This window comes from Homalodisca vitripennis, chromosome 3 (genome assembly GCF_021130785.1).
Source record: "Homalodisca vitripennis isolate AUS2020 chromosome 3, UT_GWSS_2.1, whole genome shotgun sequence".
Taxonomy (NCBI): Eukaryota; Metazoa; Arthropoda; class Insecta; order Hemiptera; family Cicadellidae; genus Homalodisca; species Homalodisca vitripennis.
Window position 1 is genome coordinate 120,104,919 of NC_060209.1, and position 16,027 is coordinate 120,120,945.

General features: G+C 33.3%; 2 protein-coding genes across 2 annotated transcripts; one reads left to right on the forward strand and one right to left on the reverse strand.

The window, feature by feature from the left end:
- Nucleotides 1–819: 819 nt before the first annotated feature.
- LOC124357433 (ferritin heavy chain, oocyte isoform-like) lies at nucleotides 820–2,892 on the forward strand. Its single transcript, XM_046809239.1, has 3 exons — nucleotides 820–1,108; nucleotides 2,011–2,235; nucleotides 2,523–2,892. Exons 1-3 carry the CDS (start codon nucleotides 872–874, stop codon nucleotides 2,751–2,753), a joined length of 693 nt encoding a protein of 230 aa, XP_046665195.1. The 5' UTR covers nucleotides 820–871; the 3' UTR covers nucleotides 2,754–2,892.
- A 969-nt stretch (nucleotides 2,893–3,861) lies between these two features.
- Nucleotides 3,862–13,489, reverse strand: LOC124357432 (nose resistant to fluoxetine protein 6-like). The gene is made up of 13 exons (XM_046809238.1): nucleotides 13,106–13,489; nucleotides 10,720–10,964; nucleotides 10,121–10,341; nucleotides 9,000–9,094; nucleotides 8,454–8,644; nucleotides 8,175–8,335; nucleotides 7,880–8,048; nucleotides 7,545–7,738; nucleotides 7,203–7,344; nucleotides 6,744–6,933; nucleotides 6,276–6,418; nucleotides 5,832–5,946; nucleotides 3,862–4,022 (listed from the first exon to the last, which is right to left on the reverse strand). The coding sequence occupies exons 1-13, from the start codon at nucleotides 13,434–13,436 to the stop codon at nucleotides 4,006–4,008; spliced, it is 2,214 nt and encodes a 737-aa protein (XP_046665194.1). The 5' UTR covers nucleotides 13,437–13,489; the 3' UTR covers nucleotides 3,862–4,005.
- Between the last annotated feature and the right edge of the window lie 2,538 nt (nucleotides 13,490–16,027).

A 16,027-nucleotide genomic window follows, 5' to 3' on the forward strand; every position in this document is an offset into this window, starting at 1 on the left:
TTTGGTGACATTGATTGGCCTCCTCGTTCTCCAGAACTGTCCATGTGCGACTACTTCTTGTGGGGTTTCCTCAAGTCACGTGTTTACCAGCAAAAACCACGTACACTTCAAGAATTAAAGGAAGCAATTCGTGTGGAAGTCGAACAAATTGGCAGGGCAATGTTAGAAAGAGTAGTAGCCAACTTCCGAGAGCGGCTTGTAAAGTGCATCGCTGAAAACGGCTGTCACCTGTTAGATGTTGTTTTCAAACATTCATTTTCTAAAATGGTAAGATCATGTGAATATTATTCTGTAAATAAATGTTTTTTTATGCACAGGTAACGACATATTGCTTTTTTGAAAAACCGTTCATTGCTTTCTGCCTCACCTGTATATATATATATATATATATATATATATATATATATATATATATATATATATATATATATCAACTGTTGCATCCTGTTGCTGAAGAAACTCAGATAATAGGGCACATTTAAAACTTTTAGTATTTTTAAATCATTTAATAATATCTATCTGAATAAAAAAATAACGATGTATGGAAATATTTCATAAGTTATTACTGTATTACTTAATGTTTGTACTATCTAAATGTTAATTCATAGAACATTATTAATAAATAAGTAAGTGATTTATTTACACAATAGAACATAAAAATTTTCAGTGTATGTAAAGAAGATGTTATTAAGAAAATATATATTTAAAATGATATACAAGTAATAGCAAACAATAGTTGTATTAAGAAATATACTTACGACATTGCCACAGTTGATAAATATGATTTAGTTCATTATTTTTTAATTTCATATGATTTTTATCAACTTTCAGCAAGAGGTTATCTGTAATTAATGGATTTGTTGTTTTTATTATGATGTTATACAATTTATTCAGAAATATAAAAAACTCTAATATTCTAGTTAATGATAAATGTATTGTTCAAATCTTCAAGGTAAATTATTGTAAAAAAGAAGATAGCCGGTCAGAAAGCTGTAATGGAAACAGCATTACAGATCTAATTAGGCACAATTTCCATTCAGAGTGCGAAGAAGGGCTCAACGAGCAAATCAACTGTGAACTGTATGCCAGCTATGCTTACTTCTGCATGGTAATTTTGTAGTGCAGATAATATATAATATATTTAAGTAAATTAAATTAGGTAATAAGCAACAGAGAACATGTTAAATTATTAAATCCCAGACATGTGCAAGAAGAGCAAGGGTTTAGATCATATGGTAGTGTGAGAAGAGTCACACCAAATTTTGTCATTTTCATAACTTTAGAAAAACTCATATTTAATTATATATCAACAAAAATGCAATTTTTTTGTTTTTTCTGAATAAGGAAAACTTTTGTTTTTAATAATTTACAGGAAACAATTTTAGTTGTAAATACAGAGCTAGGAAATATTTTACATTTTAAAAAATTATGCGCTTACCAAAACATTTTTTGTAGATTTTTCACTTTGATCCAAAAATTTATCTGGTAAATATCCTTTTCTCGAATGTATTTCTCCCGAGCTCTTAGTCGGACGTTGGGACTCAAAGGATTGAATTATAAGTAAGGAATAAAAATAATAATCTACATAAGCCCAGAAGACTTTGTACAAGATAGGGAATTTGAATAAATGTTAATACGTAATTAAACTAAAATTTGTTGTAAGTTGTGCTACTGAAAATACTTGTAGTTAGACCAATATTCAATGTTTATTTTATACTAGTTTCCACTAATTTACTTATTAGTGATGGTTGTTTTGCTATTAATGGAACAGTTTTAGCATAATGGATGTCATAGACCATGTATATTGCATATGGTTTAGTTTGGTCTAGAAGAACTATTTTTTATGTAGTCTTCTGTTGGTATACCAGTATAGATTGCTCAGTAATTTTTCCAGTGTAAACCATATTGACATTCAAGGAAAAAATAACAACGACAATGATAATAAAAGATGTTTCTTTACATGTTCAGTTTGTTCGTCTGTTTATTTGTATTGAGTATTTTTATTTACAGTCAAACTGTATGAGTCGACCAGATGTGGCATTGTTTGGGTTTGCCAATTTCTTCTTGAATGCGTCACGAGAGGAACAGAAACATGCACAAATGCTGGTGGACTTTGTAAACAAGAGAGGTGGCACGGTTCAGTTGTGTGACGTGCTCAAACCAGAGCCTGGAGAGTACCACAACCCGGAGGTTGCTTTAGAGGAGAGTATCTTGCTGGAGAAACACGTGCTCAAGGTATTGTACATTGTCCACTTTCAACAAACCTATTACATGTCCACCAGATAGAATTAATTTAACAATTCAAATTTTAACTAAAAATAATTTACTACAGTTTGTTAAATACAGAGGAATCTGGTTAGTTCCTAGTATATAAAATAAACTTTGTGATATATTTCCCAATGTTTTATGTTAACAGACAACCTCTGTTTAATGGTTTAAGATTGTTATCTGTAAAATTATAGTATAGGTGACATGTAAGTAACTTGTTGTTATATATAACTATATTTGTTCTGATATAACAGAATATTGAAGAGCTTCACAAGAAGTCAGTGATCCATAATGACATGTTCCTACAAGACTTTCTGGAGGCTCACATGATTCCTGAACAATATGATGGGCTGCAGCAGTTGGGTGAGATGTTGGCCAATGTTCGCCGAGCGGGCTCAGGAGTGGGTGTGGTACTTCTAGACAGAGACCTCTTACGATATCCCGTAAAATCCCACGGATCCTCAAAAGATGAGAAAAATGACTGATGGCTCTTGTATTTAAAGTGGGTCAGGGCTAAAAGAAGTGTTTCCAATCATTTTTGCCCGTGGGTGATAAGTTTGAAAATTTTTTTTAAAAGTTTAAAATTGTATGCATAACTTTTAAAAAATAAATCAGTAAAACTTACTGTGTTTGATTTGGTTAAAATTTAATTTTAATGTGATTCTAATAGTACATTTTACCAACCAGTTGAAAAATATAGTGGTTTTATTTGCAAATAGTTTATCTTTAAAGTATTTCTTTTTTTCTGAAAACCATATTCGTAAAACTGTAATATAGATGAGGAACAAGCAAATTTTGAGTACTTGTTAATCAGGAAAATTGAACAAATAATGAACAGAATTTGAAGAAAAATCCACAAACTATAATCGTTCTGGCAATGTATTAGGTCACATGTATTACGTACACAATCCGTATGCCCTGTTCAAGGCGGTTGCTGAAGGGTGCTCATTGTATTACAAATTGTATAGTTCCTGAATGAATGGTTTGCCAACTGGCTGCCTTGAATTGTTTTCAATACCTTCAGTTTATACACTCAGAGATATTAAAATATTTAGGTAAGGGTGAATTTGTCTTACAGTGTCAGATTATAAGCACTAAACAAGACAGTGAAGAATAAATTAGAGTAACAAGTAACAGTACTTTGATCACTTGTTAACTAACTACTAAAGTTTGTTACTTCCATACCTTGTTATATCACACTTAAAGAATATTTTCTGATTAGTTTTGTGCAAAACACATTTCGATAAAGATAACTTTGCTATAAAACAAATATTGAATATGTAAACTATTTTTGTACACCTTTTTCATTCGATGAGTAAATGAAAGTACCGGGATCATCAGTTTACAATGACAATGAAGTCTTGTTGAACATTTGGAATTTGTAATTTCTAAAATGTGGAAAAAACTGATGTTTGTGTATATGTTATGGTCAATTGTAACAATAAATAAAATTGGTAGAATTGTGAGTTCTCCTTTTTTCATATGGATTATATTAGATACTGTTAAAATACACCCTGAAATTTCCAAACAATAGATTGTTAATAATATAGAACATTTTTATGTATTTAGTTATAAAGGAAATATTTACTCATAACAAATATAAAACAGTTCTTTAATTTAAATTATTAAATCAGTTTCATTTTTCTCTTTATTGCTATATTGTTTGGTTCCTTCAATGGTAACACTTTAAGGATGGAGTCCACGGCTGAAGATTTGGTCCATCAGTCCAGTATCCGTTCAGCCCTCTTTGATTACTGTAAACAATGAACATATTAAAATTTTAATTATAATTATATATTTTGGTAACACAATAGTGGATATTGTAAAGTAAATAACTAAGAAGCATACCTGTTCATAAGCGGACAAACCACAGGCTATTAAATTTATATTTTCTCAACCTTTTTGCCTCAGAGATGTTGTCAGTTACTTCACTTGCTAGCTATAAATAGAGTTTTATTTTTCTAGTGAAATAGTCTGTTTTCAATTTTGAAGCCAGGGAATGCTAGAAAGAGGAGGGGAAGTTTTTTAAAAAAAGTACTTCGGAATTTAGAAAATAAATCTCTTTTTTTTGTGATCCCAATAAAAAATCTGATTAAATTAATATTTTTCATAGAATAGGAACATATGAATGTACTGGTGATTACGAATTTGTGTTTTACCTTGGCCTTTGGTCTAAAAATCATCAAAACCATTTTTATACATCTTATAGATACGTGAGTTTTCATTGTAATTTACATGAACATTCTGAGTGGTATAAAATCAGGGAAAGTTAATGTGCACCTTATGATGAAAGTGGAAAGCTATATGCATACACAAATTTTTATTGAGGTTGATATGAATGTTTCATGGATACGTGGTTTCCAACAGCCAAGTTATCAAATAGGTCAAAGGTCCTTTGTTTGAAATTTATTTTTGACAATGGAAGGATTGTGAAGGAAACAGGATTTTTCGGGACATTTCCCATTGTTTAGTGAAACAAAAAATCAGTATCACTACGTTTCGAGATCTGTAATCTGATCTCTTCTTCAGTGGTCAAAGGTATGGAAATCCCAGTGGTAGGACACTCCCAGACGCTGGAAGTTGGATACTGGACTTACGTCAAAAGCTTTCGGAGGGCAGGAACTCCCAAACACTAATACTGAGACCAGGATTTACTAGAAGCTAGAAACATCCAAAGACCAGAAGATCATATACAGCAAAATTTACTGAAGAGATGAAGCTTTTAAACCTGATTGTTCCTAAGAGAAACATTCTCAAATACCAGAAAATTCCATAAAAGTAATTTATAGCCAAAATTTTCTGGAAGCTGGGAGCTTGTAGGCAGGAGACTTCCAGAGGTCATGAGATCATACAGACTAAGAATAATCATGAGGTAGGAAAATACTATAGTTCAAAAGAGAACGGAAGCTGATATAGGTTGAGAGCTCCGTCTAAATAATTATAAAGGCAGGAAACTTCTAGAGCCAATGGGGTATCTTCCAGAGTTCAAGAGCTTTCAGAGGTTAGAAGCTCACAGAACCAAATGTTTCAAGAGGCAGGAAATGTCTTAGTCTGGAAGCTTTTATAAGCCAAAAGCTTATAGAAGCAGGCAGTTTCTAAAGGCCTGGAGCTTGCACGTATAGGAAGTTGCCATAGGTCGGGATTCACAGAAGATTAAACAAATGTTATAGCCAAGATGTAGCTGCTGGAAGCTAGAGAAGGCAAGAGCATCTAGATGTTAAGGGCTTCCAGAGGTTGGTCAGTCTCAGTGGGCAAAGGCTAGAGGCAGGAAGCTCCAAAGAATCATGGAGCTCATTCATAGAGTCCAATAATTAAGGCTTAAGGTTTCAGAGACCAGAAGTTTCATGAAATATCAAGGTCATAGAAGTCAATAGGATCTTAGGCACATTATTTTCAGAAATTATATAGATTGATACTCGTAGCTTCTATAGACCGCAGGCTTTTATTGGCCTCGAGCTTCCAGATAGCAGAAGCTCCGAGAAGTCCGACATCTAAATATTTAGAAGCTGGAAAAATGTGCAAAAAGGACTTGGTTTTTCCTGACTAGTAAACTAAACATTTACCTTTTCGTTTAGGCTGTATCAATTTGAACAGACTAGTCACTGGAGCCTCTACCAAAAGATGTAGAACAAGAGCAAGAATGAATGATGCTGTCACATCCCCCAACCACATCCAGAACTATACAAAAAAATTATTAAAATCATATATATAATATATAGGTACATTTCAAATACACAAAATACCACACAAATCAATGATTAAAACCACATATATTGAAACTTAAATTACAGTACATTAGTGTTAAAATGTATGCCTATCTCTCAAAGTGAGTGTCAGATGTCAGATTTTTAATTTTTAACACCTTTACTGTAACATGAGACATACATAAATTTTAGGCCAGAAAACATATTAGTAAGATGCATGATTCAATGAGTTAATTAGCTAAACTTAAAAAATTAAATATTTCAATAATAAATGATCTATTTAATGATTTAAAATTAACTCACAAGCTTAGGAAAAGACATGTACTCAGGAACCCTGAGAGTAGCTACGGAGTAAAGTTGTACCAATCCGTGGACAAGGAAGGCGCTGTATGTCAGTCGACTGAGAGGCACCAAGGACTTCATACTCAAGATGGGCTCTAAAATACCTTGATGAATACAATGAGCAATAAGTTAACACTGCTTTAATACAGGAAGAGTTTCTGAAATAACAAAACCTGTTTCTTTGAATTAACTCATTTGCATGTCTGATTTGACAATATAATGTTTCACTTTGCGGTCTTAAATTAAAAATCTAATTTCCAAACTCCATATCTAATATTAAGCAGCAGAGACATAGAAAAATAAACATGTCACTAATAGAAAAGAGATGAATGAGTATTTCTTTTGCCATTTAGTCATACTCTCTAGTACCTGACTATATATTTGCTACTTATTACCATAATAGAAACCAAAAACAACAGCAGATCTTACCAAACCCCGTGAGACCAGCAGCAACAATAATCCAGGACATGGCAGAGGCCCAGCCAAGCCGGTGCAGGGGGCTGTAGAGAGCATTCTCCAGAGGATGGTAAGGTCGGCCGGGGATGTAGAATATCCAGGCTGCCATCATCGACGTCAGAGCAACAATTGCTGCCACAATACTACCAACTCCTACTTGGTTCTGCAATTGCAAATGAGAAATCATTTTAACTTTCTATTTTAATTAATTTGATGTAACAAATGGTACTAATGTAATTTTATATTTGGTTATCAGATGTAATGACAATAAAGCAATATGCTAGAACTTAAGTTGATAACAAGTTCAGATGATTCAAACATACATCATAGAAGAATTACAGGTTTTAGGCCATTTCAAATAAAGATAAATAAAATAGAACTAAGAGAATTTTTTAAATCCATTTAAATAAGAATATTAGTTTATTCTCTCACCACAGTTAGTTTATATCCAGTGCCCTTTAAATGTGTGTAGATGTAAGCTGCTGACATTCCCACTACATATGGCACTGCTCTGTTGTGGCTCTTTATATACACATTTCGGTAATAGTCCACTTGCCCTGGGTCAACTAGCAGGCTGAAAAACAATAAAGATTTGTACAGTGGTCCTATGAAACACTGACAGTTGAAAACACAAGGTACAAAATTGAATCATACCAATATAACTGTGCTTTCTTCTGAATAGAATAAGAAATCAGTGAGAAATGTTCACATTCTGGACTAATATTCTAAAAGATATTGTAAAATTAAGGTTTGGTCTATAGTACGGAGTAGTACCTCATGTAAACACGGAGCACTCCATCGTATCTGCCTATATAGGTGATCAGAAAGGGCACAAGGGCTGCCAGTGTGAGGATAAGTCCAAGAAGAAACATCCCTGCAAGTGGACTCTGCCACAGACAGTAAACCACCAGAGGGGCAACCAGAGAGTAGTGCATGTCACATGATATATACCATGACTGAAACATGCACTGTTTCCCACATAGAGATTATTATAAACATGGAATACGAGATAAATCATAGCAATAAGTAGTTCAATACTTACAGTAAATCCAAAGGTAAAAACAAGGATGAATTACACTACTATGGTAAATAAATCCACTGCCACTCACCATCTGATCCGCATTGATATAATTGTTTATATACAGAAGGTTGGTCCACCAGTTGTTGCTGCAGCGCTCTGCCTCCAAACCTGCCTTCAACTTCCACACTGGGCCACTTCCGAGATGTGGTAGCACTGCAGCGTAACATACCACCATCAGCATGTATATGGGTGTTATCCTGGAATTGCATCCATATTTTACTTAAAACGTTTTGAATAATATTCCCAAAATTCATTGATTTTAATGGATGTTTCAAGGTTAGCACTTATGAGAGACAACTTTGTTAAGTATATGCTCTACATACCTAAGCCATCGGTATAAATATATAGCGATGAGTCTGAAATTCCCTTTTCTCTTCAGTTCTAGGAATAACATTCGGCAAGTGAGAAATCCACTGAGTACAAAGAATGTGTCTACAATTAGAGTGCCATTCAACAACAGGATATCTTCAAAGCGACGGTATCTCTATGGAAAAATATCACATTGTATTATTAGTTCAATGAATGTTACATCATAAAACTTTACTTTATGTTGGATTATGGTTAGCAAAAATTGCAGTGAAAATATGATTAAATATACTTACATATTCTAGAAACTCAGGGTTATGAAAAGGACCACCATAGGAGAAAAGGCAGCGATGTCCCAAAATAATAAGGAACATAGAGTATGTCCTCATACCATGGATTACAGCCAGATCAGTTGACGGGTCCGGTCTGTTGAGGGCACTCAGATTCTCATATATTGAGTAGCAAAGCATCAGTTGAGTTCCAACTCCTTAACATAACATGAGATATATTAGTTATAACTAGACTTGTACCTAGCTCAAAGTTAGAACTTGTGTAAACAAAATCTTTACAGTCAATGTCACTTCTTTACCTTCCTATCTATACTGATAATTATGTGTTGATATACAGGTAAGTGAAGCAAGTTAGTTTTACATACATACTTCAACTTGAAACTAGAATGTTAAAAACATTTATATTGCAGAGATCCTTAGTCACAAATTTATATCACACAAGTTTATAGTAAACATTTAATTACAAATTGCCACAAAAGGTGTGTTGTAAAGTATGATTTTGCAGTAATAAGGCAGATATTACATGAATATACTACTTGCCATAAGACCAACCTGGAGGTTTATTTTTCTGAATGTGTTTCCTGTACACCAACATGTCATAGGCAGAGGCTAAAACCATACAAACCGAGCTCATTATTAAGAGCCACCTGAAAAAAGGAAAGTTATAGATAAATAAAACAAATTTCTCAATACATACATTACAAATAATTGTTTTATTCTCAATGAATAATTGTTGAATATTACTGTATTTGTTTCATAATAGAACAATGATCTTTAATTATGAAAACAGCCCACTCTTCTTTTTTATACAAAAACTTTAAAAATGATGTCACGCTTTTATTTATATCTTGAAGAAATTTCCTAGCATTGATAATTTCATTTTGAGATAATTCAATCTCTGCACCCAATCCTGTATCACTATACTTGGTCCAACATTTTGTAATCACTGAAGAAATTATGATTGGGCACCTTTTTACGGGCAACAAGGTGATCCAAAATACTTTACAGATGCTGTTCCTCCACAAAACATCCCATCTCGTAAGGTCCTCTAGGCATTTCTGAGATAAGTGTTAGTCATTGAGAGATATTGCCATCTTCACACACAAAACTATCTCAATGTACTAACTCTGAAAGCTATTAAACTCCAACAGGAGTATCATTTGACAATATCAAATGGACGGTAAAATATCTCCAGACGCACTGATATCAATTAAAGGAGTCCTTGCGTATGTGACTCATACTATTCCATTTCAACTGAGTCAGGTTTGGTGTTTACAAAAGTGTGTCATCAGCAACCTTTTCAATTGTAAAGATGTTCCTAGCCTTTCCAGAGGTAAGTGATATTTATTGGAAGAAATCCAAATCTCTGCGCTGTATCCATCTTAAATAGGTACTTAAGTCAATACATTTTTATAATAGGCTTATTTGCATTTAACATTTCATTCCTATATATTTTATAAGCTTAATTATTTTGCATTTTCTTCATCTGCCCTAAAAGTGTTGGGACGTGTATTAGAAGAGAAAATGTATCTGAGAAAACCAAACCATGAAACCTTGATTATCAATTACATCTGTTAACTAAGCATCGAGCCAAATCAATAGAAAAAATGAAACTAATGTCAGTAAGGCAAATTACAACATGCAACAATACTTTCTCTTGACTAATATATTACTTGATGAAGTAATAGGCAGCAGAAGGGCTCTGGCTTTCAGAGTCAACTGTGGAGGTACAGGCTCTGCTGGTTAGGTCTGCCCTGATTTCAAGCCCTGCAGGTCGTAGAGTCTGTAGCGTTCTCTGTAGGGTAGAATGAATATCCTCCACTCGGCATGAGGCTGGCAAGCATAGTGCCCACCGCACTACTCCACGCACCTTCTTGGATGGATCCTTGGTCACCTGTAAGCAATAAAATCAACAAAACCCTAACGATTATGCTCAGGATACTAAGAGACTATTAAGTCTCTCTCAATCATTTATAGCATGAATGAAATATAAAGATTCAATAGAAATACAATATGTGACAGTGGCAGATCCAAGAAAGGGGCCATGAGGGCTATTTCAAAATCACCTGTGATAATGGCAAACTAAAGCCAAGTTGGCTCCTCCTCCCTCAAAAATCAGTATTGGATCGCCTTTTTATATATGACTTGAATATTTTTGAACAATGGATAAAATTATTTATTCCAAGTCCTCATATGCTTATCATAGAATAAGTTAATGGGAAGAGAATTAATTTGTAATATGTAAAGTATCAGTGTTACAAATGTTTCTCACCTTTAGTTTGTCCCAGAAAGAAAGGTTGGGAGGATAATGGAGACTCAGGGGATCGCTTCTGTGGCCTTCGAGGAAATATGTGGGATACGCTCTCGGGGTGGGTGAGAGGTGCAGAGTGGCTAGACAATATTGTCCTACTAAACCTTCACTTTTCAGCTGCACCCCAAGACAGGAATCAAAGTGGCCCAGCTGATCAGAATTTCCCGAGAGGATTCCACTAGGTGACAGGGTTGATGATTCCAGCACTGCAAATAAAATTCATTGTGATTGAAATTAAAAAATCACAGTCATATTTTGAAAACATACTTGTAAGTGGCTAGTTCTTATACTGATCGTGTGCAATAATTTAGTTTGCTCTAAATGAAGAATTTGTTCATTTTTTGTTTCTAACACGAAATTTGGTATGGCTCATTAGACCTATAAATATACCAATACAACAATAGAGTATACTAACATACTGCAGTCATACAAAACTTCAGTGGATTATGAGCGAGATTACTGAATGAATGAGGATTTCCTTGAGTCTAGCAAAAATTAATTTTGTTTTTATGGCTATCTATACAGTACCTATGTAGATTTTTAGAAAGTAGTCTGAAATACCATGGCAGAGGAGACGAAACTATCATACAACATCCAACAGGTGGAATTGTCTATACTTTAAAAGGAATTTTGGAAAACCCAGCAAAAGTTTTTGAAAATTCAGGGTGAATTAATTTTTTTTATTAACACGTTTTTTATTGATATAAAGGTGAAACCAGGTAATTACTGAATCCGTTTAGTGGTTTGTAAATTTAATAGAAGCGAGAGATCTCTGAGGGTTCAAAATATAGATTTTAAATCATTTATTTTCTTTATAATTTTATTTGAAGTAATTATTTTTTAAGTTTTCTGCTTGAACTTCTCTCAGTACATCTTATTTAAGTTTTTACCAAATATGAATAAATTTAAACTTTATAATTCAAGAAATACACTACACTGCACATATAATAATTCATTTTATTTTTAAACCTGAAATGTTTTATTTTCATCGGCACACAGAAATACACTACACTGCACATATAATAATTCATTTTATTTTTAAACCTGAAATGTTTTATTTTCATCGGCACACAACTATGAAAGTGAGGTTAGTTCTTACTATTTCTTGTGGCTTCTACCTCTACCTGGTACTTTCAGTAACCAAGTACTAAATGTACTCTTACTGATTTTAAATCTTACGTTACAGAATACTCCTAAAATGGTAAAGATACATACGTGAACAGTAAATTGTCAAAGTAATGAGTGAGTTGCCGAGCTATGAGTAGTTCTGTACTGTTAGTTTGTTGTGTCACTTGTTGTCACTACGAGGCAATACCACCCTGGTTAGTCTGGAACGAGAAGTTGCCGGTTTCGGTAAATTAACAAAAACTGCTCAATTTAATATGTAACAGTTAATTTTGTATAGTGGTTTATAAAATTACACGCTTAAGATAATGACTAGGAGCTCCATAACGTGACCAATGACGAAATTTGTGGACCACCCATCAAGAATAAATTACGATGGTAATTTAGTATCAAATTTGTTTATATACTGTTCTATAATTACATACTCAATTACAGTGCACTTGAAATATTGTATAATAAGCATGTGGTGTTAATCGGATCACAAGTTTTCTGAGTTATGAATTTTAAAACTTTGTTGTAAATTTTTGTTGTTATTGATATAAGAACTGGAAGTTATTGTTAATAAACAGTTCTAAATAATATAATATCGAAGTTAAATATTAATACAACTCTCGTAATTGTAGCTCTATTAGTTATTTTGAGGTTGACTTTCAAACCCGGATATCTATCCACTTGTACTCGTACATTAGGATTTAGTTTTGGTCTTGTTTGTGACTCAAACTTAACTATTTCTTTCAATATTTTGTTAATGTTATGATTCAATTTTTTTTTAGTTAATTTCACCTAAAATAAAAACTGTATTTGTAGTAGGAGATTTTTAGTTATTTCTGTATAAGCTTCCTGGTATTTGTTAATAGAATGGTTTTACTGTAAACTTTATACATTCTGACCTGATCTTTGACCCCCCTTTTATTAGTTCAGAATTACTTTATTTTAACGATTTAAGACCTAATATTTTTTTTTATTTAAGAGGGAGGGCCCTAGATTCCCCTACGGATTTGGAGGGGGTTCCATACCGATTTTCGGACACCCCCCAGAGAAGATTTCTGGGTGCGCCACTGTACCCGTAGTGATCACAGTGTTGGGTCAAACACAAATGATAGTCTGAACATAGTCTGAAGTAGTTAGATAATAAACAGAATTTCGGATAATCTACCACAACCAACTGCTAGATATGTTTCTCATGTTTAAATGTGTCATGCAAAATAATAAATGTACTCACTTTGAACAGCCCACAGCGTGTGCCGGGTGATGTGTTCTCTATAAAGTTTGCTGTGTCGCGTGCATTCTGTGTTATTCGCAGGTTCAGGGGAAAACGCCCAAAGCGCATCAGAAATTGCCTTCCAAACATCTTTTCCGTGTCTAAAGTCACTTTTCGGCGTAGTCCAAAAAGTATTCGAGAGTCTGTGACAGTTCGAATGATGGCCGTGTCTGCCGTAGAAACTTCTGTCATCACTGGAGTTGTTAACACTCACGTCGAGAGTACAGAATGGCTGTGAAGCAGAGCAATACGATGACGCGATATATAGTATCAGGATCGTTATTGTCAACATGTCGCGTATGTAGCACACCACAAGACGGACTGACACCTGCTACACAAGACGTGACCAGCTGACCTCGGGGCCACGACCTCCTCGATCTTGTCGATCTTGCAGAAACTGCACCGTTGCCTTTTTTACTCACATTTCTCGCAACCTGAATGCCAATTGGTCGTCTAATTGGTGTAACGAGTCTAATAGTATGGCCTAAGAAATCTTATTGGTAAAGTGTACTTGTCATACTGAACGTTATAGATATTTAAATTTGGGTAGAACTACTGTTAGAGTTTCTTATTTATTAAAAATTGCGTGTAAACTATATACACAAACTATATGTTGGTCCAATTTATATAACTGTATAAGGATATAATATAATTGGGATTAAATTATAGATAACATATTTTAAGTGTCTGTTTACACGCAATTTTTAATAAATAAGAGAACCTATCAGTAGTTCTAGCCTACTACCCTACGTAGGGCTACTATAATAAAATTGAAAAACATATTATACATAGATGTTTTGTATACCTTTTAACCGTGTACTTTATTAACCAAAGCTAAGATAAAAAAATAAAATTAACTAACTATGTAGGTTACTGTGTTGAAAATGTTAACAGGGAGGTTGTCAGTGTACAAAATAAATTTGCCACTTGAAAGAATAAAATTATAAGCACGCTCCAAATTGTACAATTTATGTCATTATAAAATAACACCACTAATGGAGTGTTTATAGTGGAGGTTGCCCCATATGGTTGCTAATTGAATGTGTGTTTCTTTTAAATCTTCAAACACTAAAAGAATGAGTTATATTTACGGTCGTTGTTGTACTTACTGTTGTGCGAGAATAAAAGGTTTGCTGTCGTACTAGTAGCTAGGATGTAAACAGTTAGCGCCATTACAGTACTTATCCTAAGAGTTGAATCTTTACTAACATCCGGTCTATTGATTTGTTACATGATATTACAATAACACGTGCAACCTGATGTAATGTCAATGTGTTTATGAAGTAGAGTGAATTAGGTTTACTAAGGTATTTTGTATTTTACGTAGTACCAGCTACGTACGACTGTTCTACCGTATCTGAAGTTGAAATCTGCTTTATAATCCAGTTCAACTTGTCTCACAATAGTTAGATGTGGGCTGGTTCTAAATCTGTAGATTATATTATAAACTGTTTCCAGTTTATTGCATTATTCTATTTAAGTAACGTTTCGTAGGATGTTATGACACTCGCTGTCAACTCCATGTTGTGCTTCTGTTTTAAAACCATTACTGTATACATAAAACATATATTTTTATTAAGTTTTATAACCTACACACTTTTATTTATTTTATAACACATTTTTGCAGTTTATTATACTTTAAAAAGCAAGTTGTATAAACCAACTACTAAAATTTAAACAAAATAGCGTTTTAGAAAAAACATACTTTATTAAAGTTAGAAACAGAATATTTGTATTAAATAACGAGTATCATCGTACAGTTTTCCGAGTTATGAATGTTAAAACTTTGGTTGAAAAGCGCTATAGGCCTAAAGTGTATATTGTCGTTGTTATTGATATAAGAACTGGAAGTTTCGATTTTTAAATAATTTCCATACGTTTAAATAAGGTGCGATTTTCTTAGTTATTATTTTTCAAAGACAAGGAAAACTAACTGAAATACGCATAGTGCAGCTATGGTGGGAAGGGTTAATTTAATGCGAATTTTTTATGTTCAATGTAATGGACTTAAACTCAACTAAAATATGTGCGCCATCGATAAATATATTCAAACATAAGAATACCATTTAATTCCATGGAATTTTAAAAGATGACTATCTCATAATAAGTATCCAGTCGTATTAAATAGTTTATGTTATTAAAATATTCAACGCAATGTGATACGTACGTTATGCGAAGAGGTAAGTTCCCTTCAAAATTAAATGCAATAATCTTTCAGTACTGTTGAGAAAAATGTCGCCGAATTTTCAGCAGGCGCTCTCTCAAGCGTATAAAACTCTAAGAGGGCTCAGTCCCCCTCAAAGATCGTGAGTCTAGTCCCATATGTTCAGTTTTAATTTTAAACGGTCCTCCTGGCGTACCTAAACAAGATAATTTGACGAACAAAAAGTATTTTAAAGTTCATAAAAGGGGAAGCCAGTGATCAAAATTTTGATGTTACAATTATGTACTTGTGAATAAAATTAACTACATACACAATCACAAAATTGCATTTTAAATTTTCAGTGTTGTTTTTTTTAAGAAATGGTTGGGTTCACAGGAGAGTGCTTTGACAAGTAAATTGATGTAACAATCGTACGAATCCGATTAAAAATAAGGTCAGGACGACTGAATGAAATTAACATCGGATTCATGGGACTAAACTCTCGATAGTCAAGGGTACTGCGCCCTCTTTAGTTCAAACTAATAAAGGGCTGTAAGCCGTAGGCTAAGCATCTATTTTAATTTACAACGATGAAATGTTACTTTCATGTTTATGTAAAGTTAGTATTATCAGAGATACATATAGAATAACTATTTGTAACATTTATTCCTTTATATCTGTTACTTTTTACAATAACGCTTTAAAATAAATCTATCTACAAAATATTTGGGAATTTACGT